Source organism: Rhinatrema bivittatum, chromosome 14 (genome assembly GCF_901001135.1).
Source record: "Rhinatrema bivittatum chromosome 14, aRhiBiv1.1, whole genome shotgun sequence".
NCBI lineage: Eukaryota > Metazoa > Chordata > Amphibia > Gymnophiona > Rhinatrematidae > Rhinatrema > Rhinatrema bivittatum.
The window spans coordinates 66,459,434-66,484,494 of NC_042628.1; the positions used below are offsets into that span (position 1 = coordinate 66,459,434).

Here is a 25,061-nt window from a genome sequence, read left to right on the forward strand (position 1 = left end):
AGGCGGGTCAGGACGCGGCCTAGAAGTCGGGGATGGCTGAGTCCGTGGCGGAGGGCCGAGAAGAAGGCGTCTGGTGACCGGGGCGGTGGGCAGGTCCGCACAAAGGGCCTCAGGTCCGTTCGGGGTGTTCAGCGTGGTCCTACTGTCCGGGAAGGATCCGGTGGTCAGTGTGGTCTGAAACGGCTAGGCAGATGGACGGTAGGGATGACTCGAGGTGGCAAGGCCTCACCTTGATCCGCGGTTGGCTCCGGGTCGGTCCTGGTGGGACGCGAGGCACAGGAGGAAAGGGCTGTTCCAGGGCTATGGGAGGATAAGTATGAAGCAGATACAGACTGCAACAGGAGCAAGAGGAACACATTAAAGGCTGCCAGATTCATCAGAGATCTGTAGATGCTTTTATTCCTGTTCTGAATCAGGGAAGAGTCTCATCAGATCAAATACAGAATCTTCTCTGTCATGGATAGGCATCTCCCAGAGGTCGAAGAGAAAGTAGAAGGTCTGAATCCTGCACCTGGGTTTTAGTCTCAGCCTCACCCAAGAAGGAGTGTTCATGTTAACAAAGACTCTTAATTTCAGGATTTTAAGCAGAAATGATTAAAACATTTGAAAAAGCCTTATTTATAGGTACCGTTGTTAGTAGCTGGTCAGATTGTCTGTGTTTAATGCTGCAGTTCTAATCTGTTATGAGCATTTGGATCTGAGCCATGTGTTGAAACTGATATTCAATCTGAAATGCTGTACATTTGTAACACTAAATATCTTACTCCCTCTGCAGGTTCCCCCTGCCATGACAGGCACACAGTTGATTATGCAAATGTCAGTGCTGTGGTATCTGATGAAGTGGGAATGTGTGTGGTCATCATGTGTCAGTTCACTTTCCCATTGAATGTCACATTAGGAAAGGTTTTTCATGGATATTGGTTCAGGGAGGGAGATTCCTCTCAAGGAAACCCCGTAGCAAGTACTAATATATCTACAAAAGTGGATGAACGTACCAGTGGTCGCTTTAACATCATCGGCAACATATCTAAATGTGACTGCACCTTAAGGATTGATGATGCCATGAAAGAGGATACTGGCAGATATTACTTCAGGTTTGAGGGAGGATATATGCATAGTTACGTATCACAACCTGCTTCTGTCACTATAAGAGGTAAGTATGTTTTGCGTTTCTGACTTCCTAAAATATTCTTTAGCCTTTACATTAAATGCAAAAAACATATGCCATTCATGTTGCTGCAGTAGTGATGAGATGAGCACATGACAGTAATATCACATACTTGTCCTTGGCACTGGCTTCTCTTTGCTGCTAGTGTTAACTACAGAGCTCAGTGATGTGGCAGTATCATTTTCTATATCTTGTTTAGATTTCACAAATGAGCCCGAGTTCTCGATCCAGATCCCTGAGATGCTGGAGCCAGATGTAACACTGACTATCAACTGCACAGCTCCGGGGAGGTGTTCGGGAACCACTCCTATCATCACCTGGATAAAAGCTTTAACTATAGCTGATTCCACGACCAACACAACATCTTCTTATAACGATGGAACATTCAGCTATTCATCCAGTTTCACCTTTACTACATCTACGTTTGACCATAGGAAAAACCTGACCTGTTTGGTGTATTACCCTGGGGTGAAAATGTCCACAGAGAAAACTGTCACCTTAAATGTGAAGAGTAAGTAGCTTGCTTCTATTGTATAAAACACTGTGACAGAATAATCTGTTTTTCCCAAGTCACTTTTTCATAAATATTAAAGAGCCCTGCACAGTTTGTACTGCAGAAGCGCTGTCTGCTTCTATCTGTACTGAGCCAAAACCCATTCCCTGTACGTACCTGGATCAGTCCAGACAGTGGGTTATATCCCCCGACCAGCAGATGGAGTCAGAACAGAGTTTGAGATCGTCAGCATATAGAGTAGTGCACCCTCTGCTGGAGCTCAGTATTCTTCTGACTCCAGCAGATGTGAGCAGGGGGATCCACTAGCTCCCCCAGATTGACAGGGTTTCTTCATTTTTGGTTATTTCTTTCTTTTTCTTCACAGTATTTCCCTGTCTTATGTTTCTCTTCATTTTGGATCCTTAAAATTAAAAAAAAAAAAAGACTTTTCAATTTTTGAGGAGGCGTGTGTCTGTGGCTCTGCCTTCTCTATTCTGTACTCCTTTCCTCTTCCGTTGGGGTAAGTGGAAGTTTTTTGAGTTTCTTTCTCCACAGGTTTTCTTCTTTTTGGTGGTGCCCCGTGGATGCCGGTGGTTCCGGCCGCTCCACGCGTCGTTTGTGGATCCCGTGGTTCGCAAGCTCCGCCCGCGGGGTGTGTGATCAACTGAAACGGGGGTTTTCCCCCGCAGTTCCTGGACCCCTTCGGCAGGTTGTTAGGGCCATTCCAGTCCCCCCCGCGGCACTAGCTCGTTTTTGGGCCCCCCCCCCCGAGGCTTTTTTCCCGGTGCTGACATGCTGCGGTCCTCGAGGTGTGAGGCCTGCAGCGAACCGGGGAATCAATTTCTGAGGGAGGGGCTTTGTGAGCGGTGCTTCCCCGACGGGGAAGGCACCCTGCAGTCCTCCGCTGTGATTTCGGACCTGCCTCTTCCTCAGCCCGGGCGGCGCAGGCCGGCCACAACGCCGCCTTTGGCGGGAATGGCGGCCATTTTAGGGGGACAGCGTGAGACGGACTCGCTCCCAGATGCAGACAGGATTGGTTACACTGGCTTTCAACAGGCTCTGCCCCCGGCGGGGGGTTTGCCCGACCGGCGCTCCCAGGACGGTCCCCCCCCAGGGATTCCAATCAGCTCCCCGTTTTTCTCACCTGATTTTATTCTGGCAATGCACATGGCTTATTTGCAGGGTATGGGAGCGCAGGCGCCGAATCCCCTGGGGGCCCCTCCCCCCAAGGTTCCTAAACTTGCTGTTGGTCTCACCGCCTCGCCCGTTACGCCTGGATCCCTGCCGGGTCCCTCTCCCGTGCCACCCCGGCGTACCACGGGGGCGTCTTCGCCGGTGGGAGACGACTCCCCGGAACCCCCGGAGGCGCATCCGGATGGACATACGGAGTGGGACGACCCTCGAGCCCTAAGGATTTTTCAAAAAGAAGAGCTGGATGAACTCATCCACCATATTATTCAGGAGCTGGACCTCGACCCATCTCCAGATCCGCCGATCCCTGTGGCTCCTGCCGTCGCCACCTCTTCTCGTAAAGGGGATCCAGTACTTGCCGCCCTCTGTCCTAGGGCAAGGGTTTTCCCTATCCATGAGTCCTTCCTACAGCTTCTCACCAGGGAGTGGGACACTCCCGAGGCATCCTTGAAGGTCACACGCACCATGGAAAAGCTATACCCGCTCCCTGAGGATGTTTTGGATCTTATCAAGGTGCCCAAGGTGGATTCAGCGGTGTCGGCAGTGACCAAGAGGACAACCATCCCGGTCATGGGTGGAACGGCCCTGCGGGATACGCAAGACCGTAAACTAGAAACCTTCCTCAAGAGGGTCTTCGAAGTCTCCGCCCTAGGTATGCGGGCCGTGATGTGCAGTTCGTTCGCGCAAAGGGCCAGCTTACTCTAGGTACAGCAGCTTCTCACCTCTCAGGAGTTGCCCCGCGAAGAGGCTGCCCAGGCGGACCGTCTGGAATCTGCCATAGCATACGGGGCAGACGCCTTTTATGATCTCTTTCGCGTAATAGCGCGGTCCATGGTTTCGGTTGTAGCAGCCCGACGGCTCTTGTGGCTTCGCAACTGGGCGGCGGATGCTTCCTCCAAGTCGAGCCTTTGCTCCCTCCCCTTTAGGGGGAAGTTTTTATTTGGAGAGGACCTGGATCAGATCATCAAGTCACTGGGGGAAAATTCGGTGCATCGGCTGCCGGAGGATAGACAGCGTTCCTTCAGGTCATTTTCTTCCGGTAGAACCAGGGCCAGGGCACAGCGACGTTATAGGTCTTACCGGCAGTCTGGTTCCTGGACACAGCCGACAAGATCCCAGCCTTGGTCTCTTTCCTTTCATGGGTGGAGGCCCGTGAGAGAGGGTCCAGGGCAGGGAAATCCGCCCACAAAGTCCTCCCAATGATGCCAAAGGAGCCCACTTCTCACCTCCCCGGATCGGAGGCCGCCTCATGGACTTCTACGAGGAGTGGGCAGTTATCTCCACGGACCAGTGGGTGCTGGAAACCATAAGAGACGGTTACGCCTTGGAGTTTGTCCGCCCCCCGAGGGACCGGTTCATCTTCTCCCCCTGCGGTTCGGATCTCAAGAGGATAGCGGTTCAACAAACAGTAGACCGACTGCAGGACATAGGGGCCATCGTTCCCGTCCCCTTCGACGAGGTGGACTTGGGCCACTATTCCATTTACTTCATCGTTCCCAAAAAGGACGGTTCCTTTCGGCCCATCCTGGACTTGAAGGAGGTAAACAAGGCCTTCAGGGTCAGCCGGTTCCTCATGGAGACTCTTCGATCAGTGATTGCCGCAGTGCATAAGGGAGAATTCCTCGCTTCACTGGATCTCTCGGAAGCATACTTGCACATTCCCATCCTGCCGGCTCACCGGCGGTATCTTTGCTTCAAGATTCTCGGTCAACACTTTCAGTTCAAGGCGCTTCCCTTCGGTTTGGTGACCACACCTCGGACCTTCACAAAGATCATGGTAGTGGTGGCGGCGGCCCTCCGCAAGGAGGGTATCCTAGTACATCTGTACCTAGACGACTGGCTGATTCGAGCGAAGTCCTTCTCACATGGTCAGACCTCAGTGGCCAGAGTAGTACAATTCCTACGCTCTCTGGGCTGGGTGGTGAACCTTCCAAAGAGTTCCCTTGTGCCCTCGCAACACCTGGATTTCTTAGGAGCGAGCTTCGATACCCGGTGGGGTATGGTGTTCCTGCGCCAGGACAAGGCGCAAACCCTGAGGGAGCACGTGTCTCGGTTTTCGGTTTTGGAAGAACCAACCGCCTGGAATTATCTGCAGCTCCTGGGAGTAATGGCCTCCACCATCGACATGGTACCCTGGGCGTTTGCACACCTGCGTCCACTGCAGGCGTCCCTGCTATCCCGTTGGAAACCAGTCTCCCAGGAGTATCAGGTGATCCTGCCGCTTCCACCATTAGCCAGGAAAAGCCTGGATTGGTGGCTTGTCCCCTCGCATCTGGCTCGGGGAGTCTCGCTCGAGGTTCTCAATTGGGTGGTGGTGACCACCGATGCCAGCCTCGTGGGATGGGGCGCTGTCTGCGAAAGAAGCGCCACGCAGGGGACTTGGACGCCAGAGGAGGCAAAGTGGCCGATCAATCGCCTGGAAACGAGAGCCGTGCGTTTCGCTCTCCAGCGTTTTATTCCCCTGGTGTGACACAGAGAGGTGAGGATCCTCTCGGACAACGCCACCACCGTGGCCTACATCAATCGTCAAGGGGGGACAAGAAGCAAGCCTGTCTCCCTCGAGTCAACTCCCCTGATGAAGTGGGCGGAGAGCAATCTCGTCCGGATAGCGGCCTCTCACATCGCCGGGGTGGACAACGTTCAGGCGGACTTCCTGAGTGGTCAACAGCCAGACCCCGGCGAGTGGGCTCTCTCCGACGAGGCAATGCATCTCATCCACGCTTCGATCTAATGGTGACCTTTCTCAACGCCAAGGCTCCACGCTTCTTCAGCCACAGAACAGAGCGCGGCACGGAGGGGGTGGATGCCCTCGCCCTTCCGTGGCCGTCGGATCAACTGCTCTATGTGTTTCCTCCTTGGCCTCTGGTCAGCAAGGTTCTCCGCAGGTTGGAACATCATCGAGGGACTGTAATTCTCGTCGCCCCGGAATGGCCCCGTCGACCATGGTTCGCAGATCTACTTCAGATGACGGTGGATGGCCCACTTCGCCTGTCCCATCTTCCTCATCTTCTGCGTCAGGGGCCGGTATTTTTCGAGCAGGCAGAACTCTTCTGTCTTGCGGCCTGGCTTTTGAATGGCGCCGTCTCCGCCACAGAGGCTACCCGGAGACAGTGATCTCAACGATGCTTCGTTCCCGCAAGCCTTCGACCTCTGTCGCTTACGTTCGAGTTTAGAAGGTCTTCGAAGCCTAGTGCTCCGACTGCGGGGTTTAAACCATGGAGGCGACTGTCCCGCTGATCCTTCATTTCCTACAGGATGGTCTGGATAAGGGTCTCGCCTATAATTCGCTCCGGGTTCAGGTGGCGGCCTTGAATGTCTTGGTACAGAAGGACTGCTCTCTACCCCTTCAGCCGGATATTGCACGTTTTCTGAAGGATGCCAAACACCTACGGCCACCGGTCAGGGATCCTTTCCCTTCTTGGAGCCTCAACTTGGTGCTGCGAACGCTGTCGGGCCCTCCTTTTGAACGCCTGAGGGGGTCCTCCCTCAAGGACCTGACCCTCAAGACGGTTTTCCTCGTAGCCATCTCTTCTGCTCGCCGGATCTCAGAGCTCCAAGCCTTGTCCTGCCAGGACCCTTATCTGCGTTTCTCCGACTCCGGGGTTTCCCTTCGTACGGTGCCATCCTTCCTACCAAAGCTGGTCTCTGCCTTCCACGTCAATCAAACGGTGGAGCTTCCAGCGTTCGCTCCAGAGGAACCCCAGTCTCTCCGGCTCCTGGACATCAAGCGTGTGCTGCTCCATTACCTGGAGGTTACCAATGACTTCCGGGTATCCGATCATTTGTTTGTCCTCTGGTCAGGACCGAGGAGAGGTTCTCAGGCATCCAAGACAACTATTGCGCGCTGGATAAAGGACGCCATCTCATCGGCTTACATTGCGGCGGAGCGGGTGCCGCCTCACAGCGTGTCGGCTCATTCCACGCGATCCCAAGCGGCGTCCTGGTTCGTGCAGGTAGTATAGCTGTGTTTAAAAAAGGATTGGATAAGTTCTTGGAGGAGAAGTCCATTACCTGCTATTAAGTTCACTTAGAGAATAGCCACTGCCATTAGCAATGGTTACATGGAATAGACTTAGTTTTTGGGTACTTGCCAGGTTCTTATGGCCTGGATTGGCCACTGTTGGAAACAGGATGCTGGGCTTGATGGACCCTTGGTCTGACCCAGTATGGCATTTTCTTATGTTCTTAATCTCGCTCCGTTTCCTCCCAGAAAATCTGCCGTGCGGCGACGTGGAAGTCGTTGCACACTTTTTCCAGACATTACAGACTACACCTGGCGCCTCAGTACACGGGTTCTTTTGGCGATCAAGTTCTCCGAGCAGGTCTCTCAGGACCCCACCCAGTTTAGAGAAGCTTGGGTACATCCCACTGCCTGGACTGATCCAGGTACGTACAGGGAAAAGAAAATTATTCCTTACCTGCTAATTTTCGTTCCTGTAGTACCATGGATCAGTCCAGACGCCCGCCACTAGGGGTTTCATTAGGTCCTGCTCGGATTCTTCCAGGTAACTTTCATTCTGTTTGTCTCTGATTATTGTTACTGTTCACAGCTCCTCACAAGTTGACTGTTGGTGGTCCCGTTGACCGTTTGTTTACTTATATCTTTCTCTGTTCCTTTTTGGGGACGGATCTGGATCCAAAATGTTGTGTTTTGCTTTTGGGCTTTGCTATGCGTAATACTGAGCTCCAGCAGAGGGTGCACTACTCTATATGCTGACGCTCTCAAACTCTGTTCTGACTCCATCTGCTGGTCGGGGGATATAACCCACTGTCTGGACTGATCCATGGTACTACAGGAACGAAAATTAGAAGGTAAGGAATAATTTTCTTATAAAGCTGCACCCAGCTTTCTGTTTGTTTTCACTCTTTTAGAATTGGACTTCCTGTAATCAAATTTGAATCAGTAATCCTCCTGGAAAATGAAGGTTACAGAGTGGACATGGCTTCCCCTTCCCTCCTACCACCCATGAAATATAATTTGATTACCCAATCATTTAGCATACTGTCAGTCTCTGTCACCCGGGAGCCAGCACTTGAAGTTACTTCCACCTCCTTCTCACCCGCAGCGTCTCTCGCTCACTTTCCCTTTCCTGATCACATCCTAACCCCCCCCCCCCCCCCACACACACACACACATATACTCTCTTTCTTTTCTCATCTTCTCTCCCCTTTAGAAAGAGAAATTTTCATTTTTAGTATTCCTTTCCATTGGTCATGGTAGCTTACAGCATTTTTAGAAATTAGATGCAATCATCATGCCAGTACCCAAATAGTTTACAATCTGCCTGGGTAACCTATCCCCATACCTCCTCTCTCTGTAAGATCATTAATGCAAAGAAAACTATTCTTAAAATCTGGAAGGGAAAGATGAAATATTTACTACTCCGTCCATTTCATGTATAAGCCTTGAAGAGAATCATTAACTTCTACCAGGAGTAAAAGCTTGGAGAAATGGGCTACCAAGGGGCACTGTTTTTTCCCCTGTGGTTGTTGTCTGCTCTTAAAAAGGCAAAGATATCCCTCACCCATTCATCTGCCCCTCTAGGCCAAGAACACAGGGCCCTGGATGCTCTGGGTAGGAGAGTTTTTCAAGGAGGAATGCTCATTGCTCGAATTGCCTCATACCAGTTGTACATGTGCCAGTACAACAGGAACCTACGGAAACAGATTCAAATGCTGGCAGAGGACCTACCTCAAAAGCAACAGGAGGCACTAGTGGCAGTGGCTTAGAAAGGTCTGGAAACCAGAAAACACGAAGTGAAGAGAAGCTAATGTCTTTGAGACTTAATAGATCAGCCAGGAAGAAGGATCCAACAGGATCCAACAGAAGAAAATAGGATAAAGCATAAACATTGGCAAGTTAAATGTAAGACATTGATAAGACAGGCTAAGAGAGAATTTGAAAAGAAGTTGGCTGTAGAGGCAAAAACTCACAGTAAAAACTTTTTTAAATATATCCGAAGCAGAAAGCCTGTGAGGGAGTCAGTTGGACCTTTAGATGATCGAGGGGTTAAAGGGGCACTTAGAGAAGATAAGGCCATCGCGAAAAGATTAAATGATTTCTTTGCTTCGGTGTTTACTGAAGAGGATGTTGGGGAGGTACCCGTAATGGAGAAGGTTTTCATGGGTAATGATTCAGATGGACTGAATCAAATCACGGTGAACCTAGAAGATGTGGTAGGCCTGATTGACAAACTGAAGAGTAGTAAATCACCTGGACCGGATGGTATACACCCCAGAGTTCTGAAGGAACTAAAAAATGAAATTTCAGACCTATTAGTAAAAATTTGTAACTTATCATTAAAATCATCCATTGTACCTGAAGACTGGAGGATAGCAAATGTAACCCCAATATTTAAAAAGGGCTCCAGGGGCGATCCGGGAAACTACAGACCGGTTAGCCTGACTTCAGTGCCAGGAAAAATAGTGGAAAGTGTTCTAAACATCAAAATCACAGAACATATAGAAAGACATGGTTTAATGGAACAAAGTCAGCATGGCTTTACCCAGGGCAAGTCTTGCCTCACAAATCTGCTTCACTTTTTTGAAGGAGTTAATAAACATGTGGATAAAGGTGAACCGGTAGATATAGTATACTTGGATTTTCAGAAGGCGTTTGACAAAGTTCCTCATGAGAGGCTTCTAGGAAAAGTAAAAAGTCATGGGATAGGTGGCGATGTCCTTTCGTGGATTGCAAACTGGCTAAAAGACAGGAAACAGAGAGTAGGATTAAATGGGCAATTTTCTCAGTGGAAGGGAGTGGACAGTGGAGTGCCTCAGGGATCTGTATTGGGACCCTTACTGTTCAATATATTTATAAATGATCTGGAAAGAAATACGACGAGTGAGATAATCAAATTTGCAGATGACACAAAATTGTGCAGAGTAGTTAAATCACAAGCAGATTGTGATAAATTGCAGGAAGACCTTGTGAGACTGGAAAATTGGGCATCCAAATGGCAGATGAAATTTAATGTGGAAAAGTGCAAGGTGATGCATATAGGGAAAAATAACCCATGCTATAATTACACGATGTTGGGTTCCATATTAGGTGCTACAACCCAAGAAAGAGATCTAGGTGTCATAGTGGATAACACATTGAAATCGTCGGTTCAGTGTGCTGCGGCAGTCAAAAAAGCAAACAGAATGTTGGGAATTATTAGAAAAGGAATGATGAATAAAACGGAAAATGTCATAATGCCTCTGTATCGCTCCATGGTGAGACCGCACCTTGAATACTGTGTACAATTCTGGTCGCCGCATCTCAAAAAAGATATAATTGCGATGGAGAAGGTACAGAGAAGGGCTACCAAAATGATAAGGGGAATGGAACAACTCCCCTATGAGGAAAGACTAAAGAGATTAGGACTTTTCAGCTTGGAGAAGAGACGACTGAGGGGGGATATGATAGAGGTGTTTAAAATCATGAGAGGTCTAGAATGGGTAGATGTGAATCGGTTATTTACTCTTTCAGATAGTAGAAGGACTAGGGGACACTCCATGAAGTTAGCATGGGGCACATTTAAAACTAATCGGAGAAAGTTCTTTTTTACTCAACGCACAATTAAACTCTGGAATTTGTTGCCAGAGAATGTGGTTCGTGCAGGTAGTATAGCTGTGTTTAAAAAAGGATTGGATAAGTTCTTGGAGGAGAAGTCCATTACCTGCTATTAGGTTCACTTAGAGAATAGCCACTGCCATTAGCAATGGTTACATGGAATAGACTTAGTTTTTGGGTACTTGCCAGGTTCTTATGGCCTGGATTGGCCACTGTTGGAAACAGGATGCTGGGCTTGATGGACCCTTGGTCTGACCCAGTATGGCATTTTCTTATGTTCTTATGTTCTTAGGATGTCAGTTACGAGCATTTGCACCTAGGGATGTGCATTCATTTTCAATGCATGGGCAATCCGCAATGCATAGGTCCTATTCATTGTATTTGTGGGTTCGTGAAACACATCGCAATCCCCCACAAATAAAAAATATCATATTGGTTTCATTCTTTTGGCTCACAGTGATTTCTTAGCGGCCGTTTGAAATAGGAGAAGGCCATGTGGGAGTATCCATAGCAAAAACTTGCCCTTTCCTGTGAGTCATAAGTGACCTCACAGCCCTGGCATAGAGTGGGTCAGACAGGTTGGCAAGGAGACTAGAATACAACCTATCAGAGTTAAGCATTTTTCTAATGCAGCCAATCACCGCTCTCACTGCCACTAAGTATGAGTGACCTTTGTTGAAGCCTTGCAGAATGGTGTCTGTGAGGGAGAATAGGAGGGTTTCTGGATTGTAGAGTTTACGGAAACCAAATTGAGAAGGGAAGAGGATGTTATGTGTCTCAAGGTGATCGGAGAGCTGAGAGTTTACTGCTTTTTCAATCACTTTGGATAAGAGTGGAAGGTTGGAGATGGGTCAGAAGTTGGCGAGGTCATTGGGGTCGAGATTAGGCTTCTTAAAAAGGGGTTTCATGGTGGCTTGCTTAAGGGAGTCAGGTATAATTCCTGAGGACAGAGAGGAGTTTATGATGTCAGCGAAAGGTTTTGCTCTGTTGCATGGGATAGATAGTAGTGCTTTGGTAGGTATGGTGTCAGAGTGGTGTTGGGCTGGTTTTATTTTTTTGAGTGTTGTTTCAATTTCAGAGGATGTGGTCAGTTCAAAGGTATTAAAAGGGGTTTGTGAGATGGTGGTATGTCGGAGTCTGAGGCGGGTCAGGATGCGGCCTGGAAGTCGGGGGCGGCTGAGTCCGAGGCAGAGGGCCGAGAAGACGGCGTCTGGATGGAAGGGCTGTGAGGGGAAAGCATTGTATGAATTTATTAGCTTTTTCCCTGAAGTAGAGGGCAAGTTTGTCACATTTCGCTTGTGTGTCTGCGGTTGTTGGGGTGGGATTGGGAGGCTTGGTGAGCTCAGATACATAGGAGAAGAGGGCTTTCGCATTGAATTGTAGATCATGTATTCTGATTGCATAGAAGTCTTGCTTAGTTTTAAGTATAGCAGTACGGTATTTGTTTAAGGCGGACTTGTAATTGGACAAGCAGGAAAGAGTGGGGTCATTGCGTCATTTTTTTTCCAGGGGTCTTAGGGCTTGTTTGAGTTTCTTGAGTTCGGTCGAGTACCAGTGCTTTTTTGTGTTGTTGGAAGTGTTTAGTACTTTTGTGGTGAGGGGGCATAGCGAGTTGGCAGTGTTGGAGGTGATCTTGTTCCAGGATTAGATGGCTGTTTCTGTGTCTGATAGGTCAAGTTTATCTAGGCTGTTGGAGAGGGTTGTAATAAGGTCATCTCTACTGCAAGGTTTCCTGAATTTGATAGTTTTGTTGGAGTGGGGATCTGAGTGTTTGTTGTTTATGGAGAACGGGGCTGAAAGCAAAGAATGGCCAGACCAGGGTATAGGGGTGCAAGAGGGGGCTGCCTTGGATTGGATATGTGAGTTAATGAAGTTTAAATCAAGGGTATGGCCAGCTTTGTGTGTGGGAATGTTGAATATTTGGAGGAAGCCCATGGCTGTGAGAGAGGAGAGGAGGGCCTTGCATGTGGGTGTGCAGGTGGTGGCGTCAATTTATTATTATTTATTTATTTAAGTTTTTTTATATACCGGCATTCAAGACTGGTAGTCCCATCATGCTGGTTCACATAGAACAGGAGTGCAAATTAAACTGAAACTTAAACCATAGTGCAGAAAAAGCAGTTATATATAACAGGGGTAATAGAACTGGGTGAAGGAAAAAGAAAAGAATATAAATGACCGTGGAATTGAAGATGATGGGTTTTGATTGTTAGGAGTTAAATCGTGTTGGTGTTAGGAAATGCCTGATTGAACAGCCAAGTCTTGAGTCTTTTCTTGAAGGTTGAGAGGCTGGGTTCCGTTCTGAGATCTGGGGGGATGGAGTTCCATAAGTTTGGACCAGCAGTAGAGAGGGCCCGGTCTCTTAACGTAATGTGTTTGGTGGTTGTGGCTGGGGGAACTTGAAGTAGTCCTTTGTATGCGTCTCTTGTCGGTCTTGTTGAAGTGTGTAATCGGAGGGGGAAACATAGGACAATTGGTGCTAGTTGATGGATGTTTTTGTATATGGTAAGAATTGCCTTGTAAATTATTCTGAAGTGTATGGGTAGCCAGTGGAGTCCCATTAGTATAGGGGTTATGTGGTCTCTTTTCCTGGTGTTAGTGAGTACTCGGGCAGAGGCATTTTGAACCTTCTGAAGTGGTTTGGTGTGTGATGCAGGGAGACCAAGCAAGATGGTGTTACAATAGTCCAGCTTTGCGAAGATAATAGATTGTAGAATCTTTCTGAAGTCGTGAGCGTGGAAAAGTGGTCTTATTCTTTTCAGCACTTGGAGTTTATAAAAGCAGTCTTTTGTGGTTTTGCTGATGGTAGCTTTCAAGTTCAGGCGATTGTCAATTAGTACTCCTAGATCTCTCACTTGAGTGGTTTTTGGAGTGACTGTATGAGAGGACATGATAGAGCTATTCTCTGGTGTGATGAGCAGTAGTTCCGTTTTGCATGAGATTAGTACCAGGTTGAGACTTGAGAGAAGCTGTTTGATATTTTGGAGGCATGTTTCCCAATGGGACAGTGTTTTCTCGAGGGACTCCTTGATGGGGATCAGGACCTGGATGTCATCAGCGTAGAGGAAATGTTTGAGATTGAGGTTAGTGAGAAGTTGACATAAGGGTAGCAGGTATATGTTAAATAGGGTAGGAGACAGGGAAGAGCCCTGAGGGACTCCTACTGATGCGGTGTAGAGTGAGGATTCTTTATTCTGGATCTTAACCTTGTATCCTCTATTGCTGAGGAAGGTTCTGAACCATGAAAGGGCAGTGCCTGTGATACCTAAGGCGCCTAGCTGGTTGATGAGAAGGGAGTGGTTGACGGTGTCAAAAGCTGACGAAAGGTCCAGTAGGATCAGAAGGAAGGCTTGTCCTTTGTCGAGGCCCAAGATGATGTAGTCTGTCATGGAGATGAGAAGGGCTTCTGTACATAAAGCTTTGCGGAATCCGTATTGTGATGGGAATAGGAGGTTGTTGTCTTCAATGTAGTTTGAGAGCCGTGTGTTTACCAGTTTTTCCATAATCTTGGCTATGAAGGGGAGGTTAGCGATCGGTCAATAGTTGTTGGAGTCAACATGGAGGTTTAAGTCGCCGAGGATAATGGCCGGGCTGTTGAGATCAATGTTTTGCATGATAAATTCAGTGAGTGGTGAAGGGTTGTTTTCAAGTAGACCTGGGGGAGGGGGGGTATATATAAGGCATATTTGTAAGTGAGATGCCTTAAAAAGGCCAATTTCTAGTTTAGAAGTTGTGAAACGGGGTGTGTGAGGTAAATTTAAGTTCTTTTTTTGCCACTAGTAGGAGTCCTCCACCTTTTCTTTTAGGTCGAGGTATAGAGAATATGTCATAGCGTTGTAAGGGTAGTTGATTCAGAAGAACAGTATCTGTTTCTTTGAGCCAGGTTTCAGTGAGGGCCATTATGTCCGGGTTAGAATCAAAGAGGATGTCGTGGAGGATGGGTATTTTTTTTTAGATGGATTGGGAATTGCAGAGTAGTAGGGTAAAGGCAGTGAGGCCTAGGAACTGTGTGAGGGGGGAGAGCATGATGGGAAGTAGGGTTCTGGGATATGGGGTGGTAGGAATAGTAGCTGGTTTCCTAAGGTTATAGGGCCATTGGTTGAGGCTGGGGATTGAGCGTGTCAGCATGATAGCGGAGGTGGGAAGGCTTGCTGAGGGTTGGAGATTGTGGGGAGGAGGTGTTCAAAGCAGAGGAGTGGTAAAAGGAGAAGGAAAGAGTGAGTGGGTGGTAGAGTGATATAGAATATGCAGTGGGTAGAGGTATAGTTGAGGTATCGAAGCGGGGTGAAGTGTAAGGGATGGTGAATGTGGTGTTAGGCTGGAGCGGTATGAGATGTGGGCAATGGATAAGCCGAGAGGAATTGTACGTAGTTGAGGGGTGGGAGGGGGGAGAGGCTAGAAATAAGCTCCAAGGGAAGCGCAAAGGGGCACGCTAAGGGGCAGGCCCCTTTTGTCGCGTGCGGCACCAAGGCTCCCCGGCGCTCTTATATCGATCTGTCCCTCATCGCTCTCGTTCTGATGCGGTCCATCGGTCTGTGAGCGGAGTCGGAGGTGGGTCAGGACGCGGCCTAGAAGTCGGGGGTGGCTGAGTCCGCGGCGGAGGGCCGAGAAGAAGGCGTCTGGTGACCGGGGAGGTGGGCAGGTCCGCACAAAGGGCCTCAGGTCCGTTCGGGGTGTTCAGCGTGGTCCTACTGTCCGGGAAGGATCCGGTGGTCAGTGTGGTCTGAAACGGCTAGGCAGATGGACGGTAGGGATGACTCGAGGTGGCAAGGCCTCACCTTGATCAGCGGTTGGCTCCGGGTCGGTCCTGGTGGGACGCGAGGCACAGAAGGAAAGGGCTGTTCCAGGGCTATGGGAGGATAAGTATGAAGCAGATACAGACTGCAGCAGGAGCAAGAGGAACACATTAAAGGCTGCCAGATTCATCAGAGATCTGTAGATGCTTTTATTCCTCTTCTGAATCAGGGAAGAGTCTCATCAGATCAAATACAGAATCTTCTCTGTCATGGATAGGCCATCTCCCAGAGGTCGAAGAGAAAGTAGAAAGTCTGAATCCTGCACCTGGGTTTTAGGCTCAGCCTCACCCAAGAAGGAGTGTTCATGCCTCATGCCTCATGCCTCCATTGCCTCAGGTACAAAACTTAGATTGTATGCCCTCTGGGGATAGGGAAATACCTACAGTACCTGAAAGGAAAATTAGTTTCTTACCTGATAATTTTCGTTCCTGTAGTACCAAGGATCAGTCCAGGACACCTGGGTTGTGACTCCGCACCAGTAGATGGAGACAGACTAAAACTTGTGGGCGGAGCATATATGCCCCTGTGCCAGTCACAGCCCCTCAGTCATACGTAATGTCAAAGTAGAACACAACCAGAGAACTAAACTAGCTAGAAACCGCTAATAGAACGGGGAAAACACCCCTCCTGGAAACAGACTCTCCAACCAAGAGAGTTAAACAAGCGGAACAGAAGAATTCAAAACAAAGAGCGGACTCTCCATTACTTCAGCGCAGCACTGCGGGCGGGATCCTGGACTGATCCTTGGTACTACAGGAACGAAAATTATCAGGTAAGAAACTAATTTTCCTTTCCCTGTACGTACCAGGATCAGTCCAGGACACCTGGGATGTACCAGAGCTAAATTACCGAGGGTGGGAAGCAGAGAGTCCCGCTCGGAGTACCCTCTCTCCAACTCCTCCGGGATCGGTAGCCCGGACATCCCCCGAACTGCCTGATAAAGGTATACAACGACTTCCAGGTAGCCGCCCTGCAAATCTCTTGAGGCAATACCGGAGAAGCCTCCGCTCAAGGTGCCGCCTGCGCCTCCGGCCCACGGGAAGCGGTTTTCCCCGCACCCAGTACGCCGAAGCAATGGCCTCCTTAAGCCACCGCTGAAGCAATGGCCTCCTTAAGCCACCGGGCGATCGTTGTGCGAGACGCTGCGGCCCCTTACTTAGGACCAGAGAACAGGACAAACAGATGATCTGTGACCCGAAACGGATTACTGACCTCCAGATATCGGAGGAGGGACCTCCGCACGTCAAGCGTCCGCAATTCTCTCGCTTCTGGAACAGAGAACTCCCCGGCCGCCAAAGCGGGCAGGTCCACCGATTGAATCATACGACAAGACGACACCACTTTCGGTAGGAAGGAAGGAACTGTGCGCAAAGAAACTCCGGAATCGGAAATACGCAAAAAGGGGTTCACTACAGGACCGGGCCTGCAACTCGGAAACCCGCCGCGCCGAGGCAATCGCTACCAAGAACGCCGTCTGAAGAGTGAGATCCTTAAGAGTCGCGCGTTTCAAAACTCAATATGCGCCGTGCATAGGGAGGAGAGAACCCAGATGAGGTTCCAAGCCGGACAAGAACCCAGTTGAGGTCCCAAGCCGGACAAGGAAGACGCAAGGGAGGACGAAGGCGTTTGGCACCCCGGAGGAAGCGAGCAAAAGTCCGGGTGGAGCGCTAGGGACGCACCACGGACCGTACCCCGCAAACAACCGAGCGCTGCCACTTGCACCCTGCAAACAACCGAGCGCTGCCACTTGAACCCGAAGGAACTGCACGCCAGGCCCTTTGGCCAGACCAGCCTGGAGGAACGCCAGAATGTCGGAGACGGAAGCCGAAGTGGGGACCACCCCACGCTGCACGCACCAGTCCTCAAAGACCACCCAGACACGGACATATGCCAGACGGGGCCCTGATGGAGCAGGCCCGCCATACCGTGAAACCGAAGGGGCGCCGCTACCGCCAGCTGGACGAGGTCTGCAAACCACGGCCGGCGCGGCCACTCCGGTGCCACCAAGACTACCTCGGCCGGGTGCAATTCTATGCGCCGTAGAATCATGCCGATCATCGGCCACGGGGGAAACACGTAGAGCAGCACATCCGTCGGCCAGGGAGGCACCAACTCATCGACGCCTTCTGCCCCCCGTTCTCGACATCGATTGTAAAATCGCGGGGCCTTCGCGTTGTGCCACGTGGCCATCAGATCTATGTGGGGCACCCCCCACGTTTTGCAAATGAGCAGAAAGCTTCGTCCCCCAACTCCCACACTCCGGGATCCAGACGATGACGGCTGAGAAAATCCGCCTGCACGTTGTCGACTGCCGCAATGTGAGTTGCTGCTATGTTGCTGAGATGTAGCTCCGACCAGGCCATCAAGCGCTGAGCCTCCTCCACCACCTGGGGGCTCCTTGGTCCGCCCTGGCGTTTGACGTATGCCACTGTGGTCGCATTGTCCGACAACACTCGAACTGCCTTCCCCCGCAGCAATGGCAGAAAGGCTTGCAGGGCCAGACGGACCGCTCTGGTCTCTAGGCGCGCTCTGGGCTCTAGGCGATTGATAGACCACTGGGCTTGCGACACGGACCATAGGCCTTGGACCGAGCTCCCCAGGCAGAGCAGGCTGGACCTCGCGTGTCCCTTGAGTGGAAGCGGTAGATGGAACTCCTCAGAGACCGGCTTCCAGCGGGATAGTAAGGATGACTGTAATGGACGCAGATGAGCGAATGCCCAGGGAACCAGTGCCAGCGTTGAAGCCATAGACCCTAGGACTGTAAGGTAGTCGCAGACCCGCGGTTAGCGGAGAGACAATAAGCGACGTACTTGAGCTTGCAGTTTGCATCTCCGTTCGTGTGACAGGAACACCTTGCCCTTCTTCGTGTCGAAAAGAGCTCCCAGATATTCCAAGGTCCGCGTGGGTGTCAGATGACTCTTGCTATAGTTGACCACCCATCCTAGGGACTGCAGAAGGTGGAGGGCCCTGGCTACCGCCATCCGAGACTGATCCTCGGACTTTGCCCGAATCAACCAATCGTCCAGGTAAGAGTGGACCAGGAGACCTTCTCGGCGCCGAGACCTTCTCGGCGCAGCTGCGCCGCCACCACGACCATCATCTTCGAGACTGTACGTGGGGCCATCGCGAGCCCGGAACTGGTAATGCCGCCCTAGAACGCAGACCTGAGGAAGCGTTGGAACGATGGATGAATGCCTATGTGAAGATATGCCTCCGTGAGAAGATGTAGCTCCGACCTCCAGGGAGGCTAGAAACTCGCCGGGCCTTACCGCGGCGATGACTAAACGAATCGCCTCCATTGTGAAGTGAGGAATCCGAAGGCATCGGTTCACCCCTTGAGATCCAGAATGGGTCTGGACGTGCCGTCCTTCCTTGGGACGATGAAGTAGATGGAGCAACGGCCCTTGTCGTGTTGGCTGACCGGGACTGGAGAAATAGCTCCCAAGCCTGCTAAGCGTTGGATGGTGTCGAGCACCGCCGCCTTCTTCTCGGGAGCCTTGCAAGGCGAGACCAGGAACTTGTCCGCTGGGGTGTGAGCAACATCCAACGCGTAGCCGCGTCCTATGACCGTGAGGACTCACTGGTCTGCCGTTACACCGGGCCATCTCTCGGAAATGACATCAACCGTACCCCGCCGTTGGAAACGGCGTGCCGAGGCTGCGGCGAGAGATGGGCCGACCCCCTTTCATTGCGAAGACTTGGGCGCCGTGATTGCCAGGCACCTCCTTGTCTACCGAAGCGCCTACCTCGAAAGGACTGTTGCTGCCACTGCGGAGTACGGGAGGAGGAAGACCTATACGAGCGCCCGGACGACCTTTGAGGACGCGACCTCCTGGGACCCCGCTAAAGAGAACTGGCCGAAAACGAGGACCTCGCCCAGGATCTATCCTCGGGAAGCTAGAAGGCCCTGTTTTTCCCTCCCCAGGGAACTCGTTAACTCGTCCAATTCCTTGCCAAACAGCAAAGTCCCTTGAATGGTAGTGCCCCGAAATGAGCCTTGGAAGAACCATCCGCCGCCCAGTTGCGCAACCACAAAAGTCGGCGTGCCGAGACAGCCGCTACCATGGACCTAACCGACGTGAGCAGCCAATCGTGCAGCGCATCCACGCCATATGCTATTGCAGCTTCCAAACGATCTGCCTGCGCTGCCTCGTCTGCGGAAAATCCGCATTGGCTTGAAAAACCTGGGCCCAGCGCAGACTGGCCCGCATGGCGAATTCGTGCAGATGGCCTGCACTCCCAGCGCGGAAACCTCGAAATCCTCTTGAGCTGCACTTCCAGCTTCCTGTCCTGAAGGTCCCTGAGAGCTGCCGCGTCCGTGACCGGAATTGGTAGATCTCTTTGTTACCGCGGAGACCGCTGAGTCCACCTTGGGGAATATGAGCAGGTCCAGCGCATCCTCCGGAAGCGGGTAAAGCTTGTCCATGGCCTGACTGACCTTCAAACCTAACGCCGGGGTGTCCTATTCCCGGAACAGAATATTCGTCGAGGAGAAAGAAACGGGAAAACCACTGCCGGAGCCGAGAGACCTAACAGGACCGGATCCATGTTTGCCTCCTGACGGACTACCACCGGAGGAGCTTCTATTCCCCGCTCCTGGAGAATGGCCGGAATGAAGGGTGGCAGGTCCTCCCTGCGGAAGAACCGGACCACCTTGGGATCATCATTTTTCACTGCTTGGGATCCCTTTCCGGCGCCTGGCTGAGCGGACTCGTGCGTCCCCACTCCGTCGGCCCCTTTCAGGGGCTTCTCAGGGGAATCAGAGTCCACCGCAGGGGGGAATCGGAATCGGCTTCCTGTGGGACGCCACGAGGAAGCCGCGTACTTCGGGAAGGGCCCCGGGACCCCTCCGCAGCGCCCTTAGGATTGCATGACGTCTTCCCTGGGGGGGGGGGCCTTGCGGGGTCCCCCCCGGCCGCGCTTACTGCACGTACACTTTAGGACTTTGCGCAACGACAGCGCAAAATCCTCCGAAAGGGACCCCGAGGCTGAAGAATCCTCCTCTGAAAACCCCCGGGGACCAAGGGACCCCCGAGGGGACCCCCCTGTATCAACCCGCTGAGGAGAAAGCGCGGGAGGCAGGCCCGAGGCTCCTGCCGTTTCCCGCGCCATTTCACGGTCCGAGGCCAAAATGGCCGCCACTCCCGCGCTCAGCGGGAAAAAGTCTTGGGGCCGCTCTACCGAGCCCCCCCCTGCGCGGCGGCGATCGTGCGCTGCGGGATCGAGCCCCCCGAGGCGCCCCGGATGACCGCTCTCCACCCGGGAAGCAGGCCGCACACAGAGCACCGCGGTAAAGCCGCGCGCGCGCCGAGCCGCAGGCCTGACAGGCCGAGCCACGAGGCATGCCGACGAGCCGCGGCGAAGAGCGCACCGGGAGGAAAAAATTAAATTTAGCGAAACCGGCCCCCCCGGCGGCCCCCCCGGCCTCCCCCCTGCCAGCGGCGCCCCCTCCGGAGACCCCACGGAGCGGCGACGCAAAGCAGCAGAGAGCTGAAGCCAGAGAGAACCGAAAACAAAAGTAAAACAATTTTTTTTTTTTTTTTTTTTTTACAAAACAACGCTTGTCGCTGTCCACGGTCCTGGAGCCCTAGTCCAGCAGGGGTGAGTGAACCGGGCTCCCCGGTGTCACCCCTGACGCTGCTATTGGGAAAGCCGGGTCCTCGACCCTAGCAGCGGCCTCAACCAGGGGGGGGTAGTCCCCTCAGGACCTCACAACCCCCCTGGGAGACAGGGCGGACGGGACCTCAGGGACAATTTAGCAAAATCAAATTTAGCCAAATCAAAATCCCAATTAACAACACTAAACTGGCCTAAAACCAAGAAAAAGAAAAGAACCGACCCTGACGGAGTACCAGAACCAGGGCAGGAAGGAAGGAGCTGTGACCTGACCTGCACCACCTACTGGAGACAGAGTAAGACTGAGGGGCTGTGACTGGCACAGGGGCATATATGCTCCGCCCACAAGTTTTAGTCTGTCTCCATCTACTGGTGCGGAGTCACAACCCAGGTGTCCTGGACTGATCCTGGTACGTACAGGGAATGTAAACTGGTGTGATATCTCAATTGAGATCAAATGTCGGTAGAATAAAAAAATACTAAATAAATGTTAACAAAGACTCTTAATTTCAGGATTTTAAGCAGAAATGATTAAAACATTTGAAAAAGCCTTATTTATAGGTACCGTTGTTAGTAGCTGGTCAGATTGTCTGTGTTTAATGCTGCAGTTCTAATCTGTTATGAGCATTTGGATCTGAGCCATGTGTTGAAACTGATATTCAATCTGAAATGCTGTACATTTGTAACACTAAATATCTTACTCCCTCTGCAGGTTCCCCCTGCCATGACAGGCACACAGTTGATTATGCAAATGTCAGTGCTGCGGTATCTGATGAAGTGGGAATGTGTGTGGTCATCATGTGTCAGTTCACTTTCCCATTGAATGTCACATTAGGAAAGGTTTTTCATGGATATTGGTTCAGGGAGGGAGATTCCTCTCAAGGAAACCCCGTAGCAAGTACTAATATATCTACAAAAGTGGATGAACGTACCAGTGGTCGCTTTAACATCATCGGCAACATATCTAAATGTGACTGCACCTTAAGGATTGATGATGCCATGAAAGAGGATACTGGCAGATATTACTTCAGGTTTGAGGGAGGATATATGCATAGTTACGTATCACAACCTGCTTCTGTCACTATAAGAGGTAAGTATGTTTTGCGTTTCTGACTTCCTAAAATATTCTTTAGCCTTTACATTAAATGCAAAAAACATATGCCATTCATGTTGCTGCAGTAGTGATGAGATGAGCACATGACAGTAATATCACATACTTGTCCTTGGCACTGGCTTCTCTTTGCTGCTAGTGTTAACTACAGAGCTCAGTGATGTGGCAGTATCATTTTCTATATCTTGTTTAGATTTCACAAATGAGCCCGAGTTCTCGATCCAGATCCCTGAGATGCTGGAGCCAGATGTAACACTGACTATCAACTGCACAGCTCCGGGGAGGTGTTCGGGAACCACTCCTATCATCACCTGGATAAAAGCTTTAACTATAGCTGATTCCACGACCAACACAACATCTTCTTATAACGATGGAACATTCAGCTATTCATCCAGTTTCACCTTTACTACATCTACGTTTGACCATAGGAAAAACCTGACCTGTTTGGTGTATTACCCTGGGGTGAAAATGTCCACAGAGAAAACTGTCACCTTAAATGTGAAGAGTAAGTAGCTTGCTTCTATTGTATAAAACACTGTGACAGAATAATCTGTTTTTCCCAAGTCACTTTTTCATAAATATTAAAGAGCCCTGCACAGTTTGTACTGCAGAAGCGCTGTCTGCTTCTATCTGTACTGAGCCAAAACCCAATAAAGCTGCACCCAGCTTTCTGTTTGTTTTCACCCTTTTAGAATTGGACTTTCTGTAATCAAATTTGAATCAGTAATCCTCCTGGAAATTGAAAGTTACAGAGTGGACATGGTTTCCCCTTCCCTCCTACCACCCATGAAATATAATTTGATTACCCAATCATTTAGCATACTGTCAGTCTCTGTCACCCGGGAGCCAGCACTTGAAGTTACTTCCACCTCCTTCTCACCCGCAGCGTCTCTCGCTCACTTTCCCTTTCCTGATCACATCCTAACCCCCCCCCCCCCCGCGCCCCCCCCCCACACACACACATACTCTCTTTCTTTTCTCATCTTCTCTCCCCTTTAGAAAGAGAAATTTTCATTTTTAGTATTCCTTTCCATTGCTCATGGTAGCTTACAGCATTTTTAGAAATTAGATGCAATCATCATGCCAGTACCCAAAGAGTTTACAATCTGCCTGGGTAACCTATCCCCATACCTCCTCTCTCTGTAAGATCATTAATGCAAAGAAAACTATTCTTAAAATCTGGAAGGGAAAGATGAAATATTTACTACTCCATCCATTTCATGTATAAGCCTTGAAGAGAATCATTAACTTTTACCGAGAGTAAAAGCTTGGAGAAATGGGCTAACAAGGGGCACTGTTTTTTCCCCTGTGGTTGTTGTCTGCTCTTAAAAAGGCAAAGAGATCCCTCACCCATTCATCCGCCCCTCTAGGCCAAGAACACAGGTCCCTGGATGCTCTGGGTAGGAGAGTTTTTCAAGGAGGAATGCTCATTGCTCGAATTGCCTCATACCAGTTGTACATGTGCCAGTACAACAGGAACCTACGGAAACAGATTCAAATGCTGGCAGAGAACCTACATTAACAGCAACAGGAGGCACTCTAGGCAGTGGCTTAGAAAGGTCTGGAAACCAGAAAACATGAGGTGAAGAGAACCTAATGTCTTTGAGACTTAATAGATCAGCCAGGATGTCAGTTACGAGCATTTGCACCTAGGGATGTGCATTCATTTTCAATGCATGCTCAATCCGCAATGCATAGGTCCTATTCATTGTATTTGTGGGTTCGTGAAACGCATCGCAATACCCCACAAATACAACAAATCATATTAGTTTCATTCTTTTGGCTTGCAGTGATTTCTTAGCAGCCGTTTGAAATAGGAGAAGGCTATGTGGGAGTATCCATAGCAAAAACCTGCCCTTTCCTGTGAGTCATAAGTGACCTCACAGCCCTGACATAGAGTGGGTCAGACAGGTTGGCAAGGAGACTAGAATACAACCTATCAGAGTTAAGCATTTTTCAAATGCAGCCAATCACCGCTCTCACTCAGTGCTCTGTGACACTATTCCTGATGACGAAGCACTATTTATACCTTAAGCACGCGGCGTGCCACACACTTTCTTTGCAATGGAGGTCTGGGGAGATGGTCCGGTTATGGTGGCTTTACTCAGAAGTAGTCTGAGTGTCTCAAATCTGTATTCAGTTGCTAGCTGCTTTGATAGAATTTTCCATTGAAAAAGATATTTGTTAGATTTGGCTTCAGTGCCAGTTAGCCACTTTTTTTACCACACCTTTTTTTATTGATCTGAGATGGTCTCTCTGTGTCACTGAGAGAAGCTGCTAGCAGTGACATTTTTCCGGTTATTTTACCCCATGGGGTAGGTTGTAAGCAGGATTTGGGTGTTGTGGGTGGGAGATATATTCAATTTCTTGGTAGTTTGATAGAATTGCCATTGAAATAGATCTCTCATCGTTTTTGCTGCTGTGCCAAGCCAGTCTTTTTTGTTAACTGCAGTTTGTTTTTATTGAACTCACTGTCTCTCTGTGCTCTTTAAAGCCTAGAAGGCAGTGCCTGGGCATCAGTGGGCGCTGAGCAGTTTTGCAGACTCACATATATTGGGGCAGCAGTGCTCTCTGAAGCCAAATCCCCAGTAGGTCTCTTTTGGAAATGATTCTTTAAATTGAAATCCCTAGTAGGCAGGGACATCAAATCCATAATGTCAGAGAAAACTAGACGTGGTCGAGTAATTGGGACTGGCGGAGAAGGCACTTCAAAAGGCAGTGCCAGTCCCCCATTAAAGTTAAAAAGGGACCTGTTCCAATCTAAAATCTCTGCAGGGGCAGGCAGTTCCATCTGGAAAGAAATGAAATTTAAAGATGATGCTTCGCCACCATCTGTTTCTAACCCTGTAGGCTGAGTTATGCAAGACAAAATGGCGACACCCAAAAGCAGCAGTGTGAGAACAGACTCGACTTAGCGTTGAAAATGTAGCACAGGCACTGTTTGCTTCTGATTCTGATGAAGAATCATCTTGTGTGGGATTCTCATCATCAAAAATGGAAAAAGTAATAGCTGAAGAAGTTTTAGGAGGATTTGTTAGTCCTGTCTTTGCCTCCACTTCAGTGCTGCAGGGGAGAGACAAAACTGATCATTATGAGGAGGAAGAGCAGTCAGCACAGGCATAGACTAT

The 25,061-nt window shown here is 50.1% G+C and overlaps 1 protein-coding gene across 1 annotated transcript in view; it reads left to right on the plus strand.

Annotated features, from left to right (window-relative positions):
* LOC115075632 overlaps positions 1–25,061 on the plus strand; it is a 123,200-nt gene that overhangs the window by 38,542 nt on the left and 59,597 nt on the right. The window contains exons 4-7 of the mRNA XM_029576204.1: positions 776–1,153; positions 1,368–1,679; positions 21,535–21,912; positions 22,127–22,438. Of these exons, the coding sequence (XP_029432064.1) occupies positions 776–1,153; positions 1,368–1,679; positions 21,535–21,912; positions 22,127–22,438 (1,380 nt within the window). The remainder of the gene's footprint in view (positions 1–775; positions 1,154–1,367; positions 1,680–21,534; positions 21,913–22,126; positions 22,439–25,061) is intronic.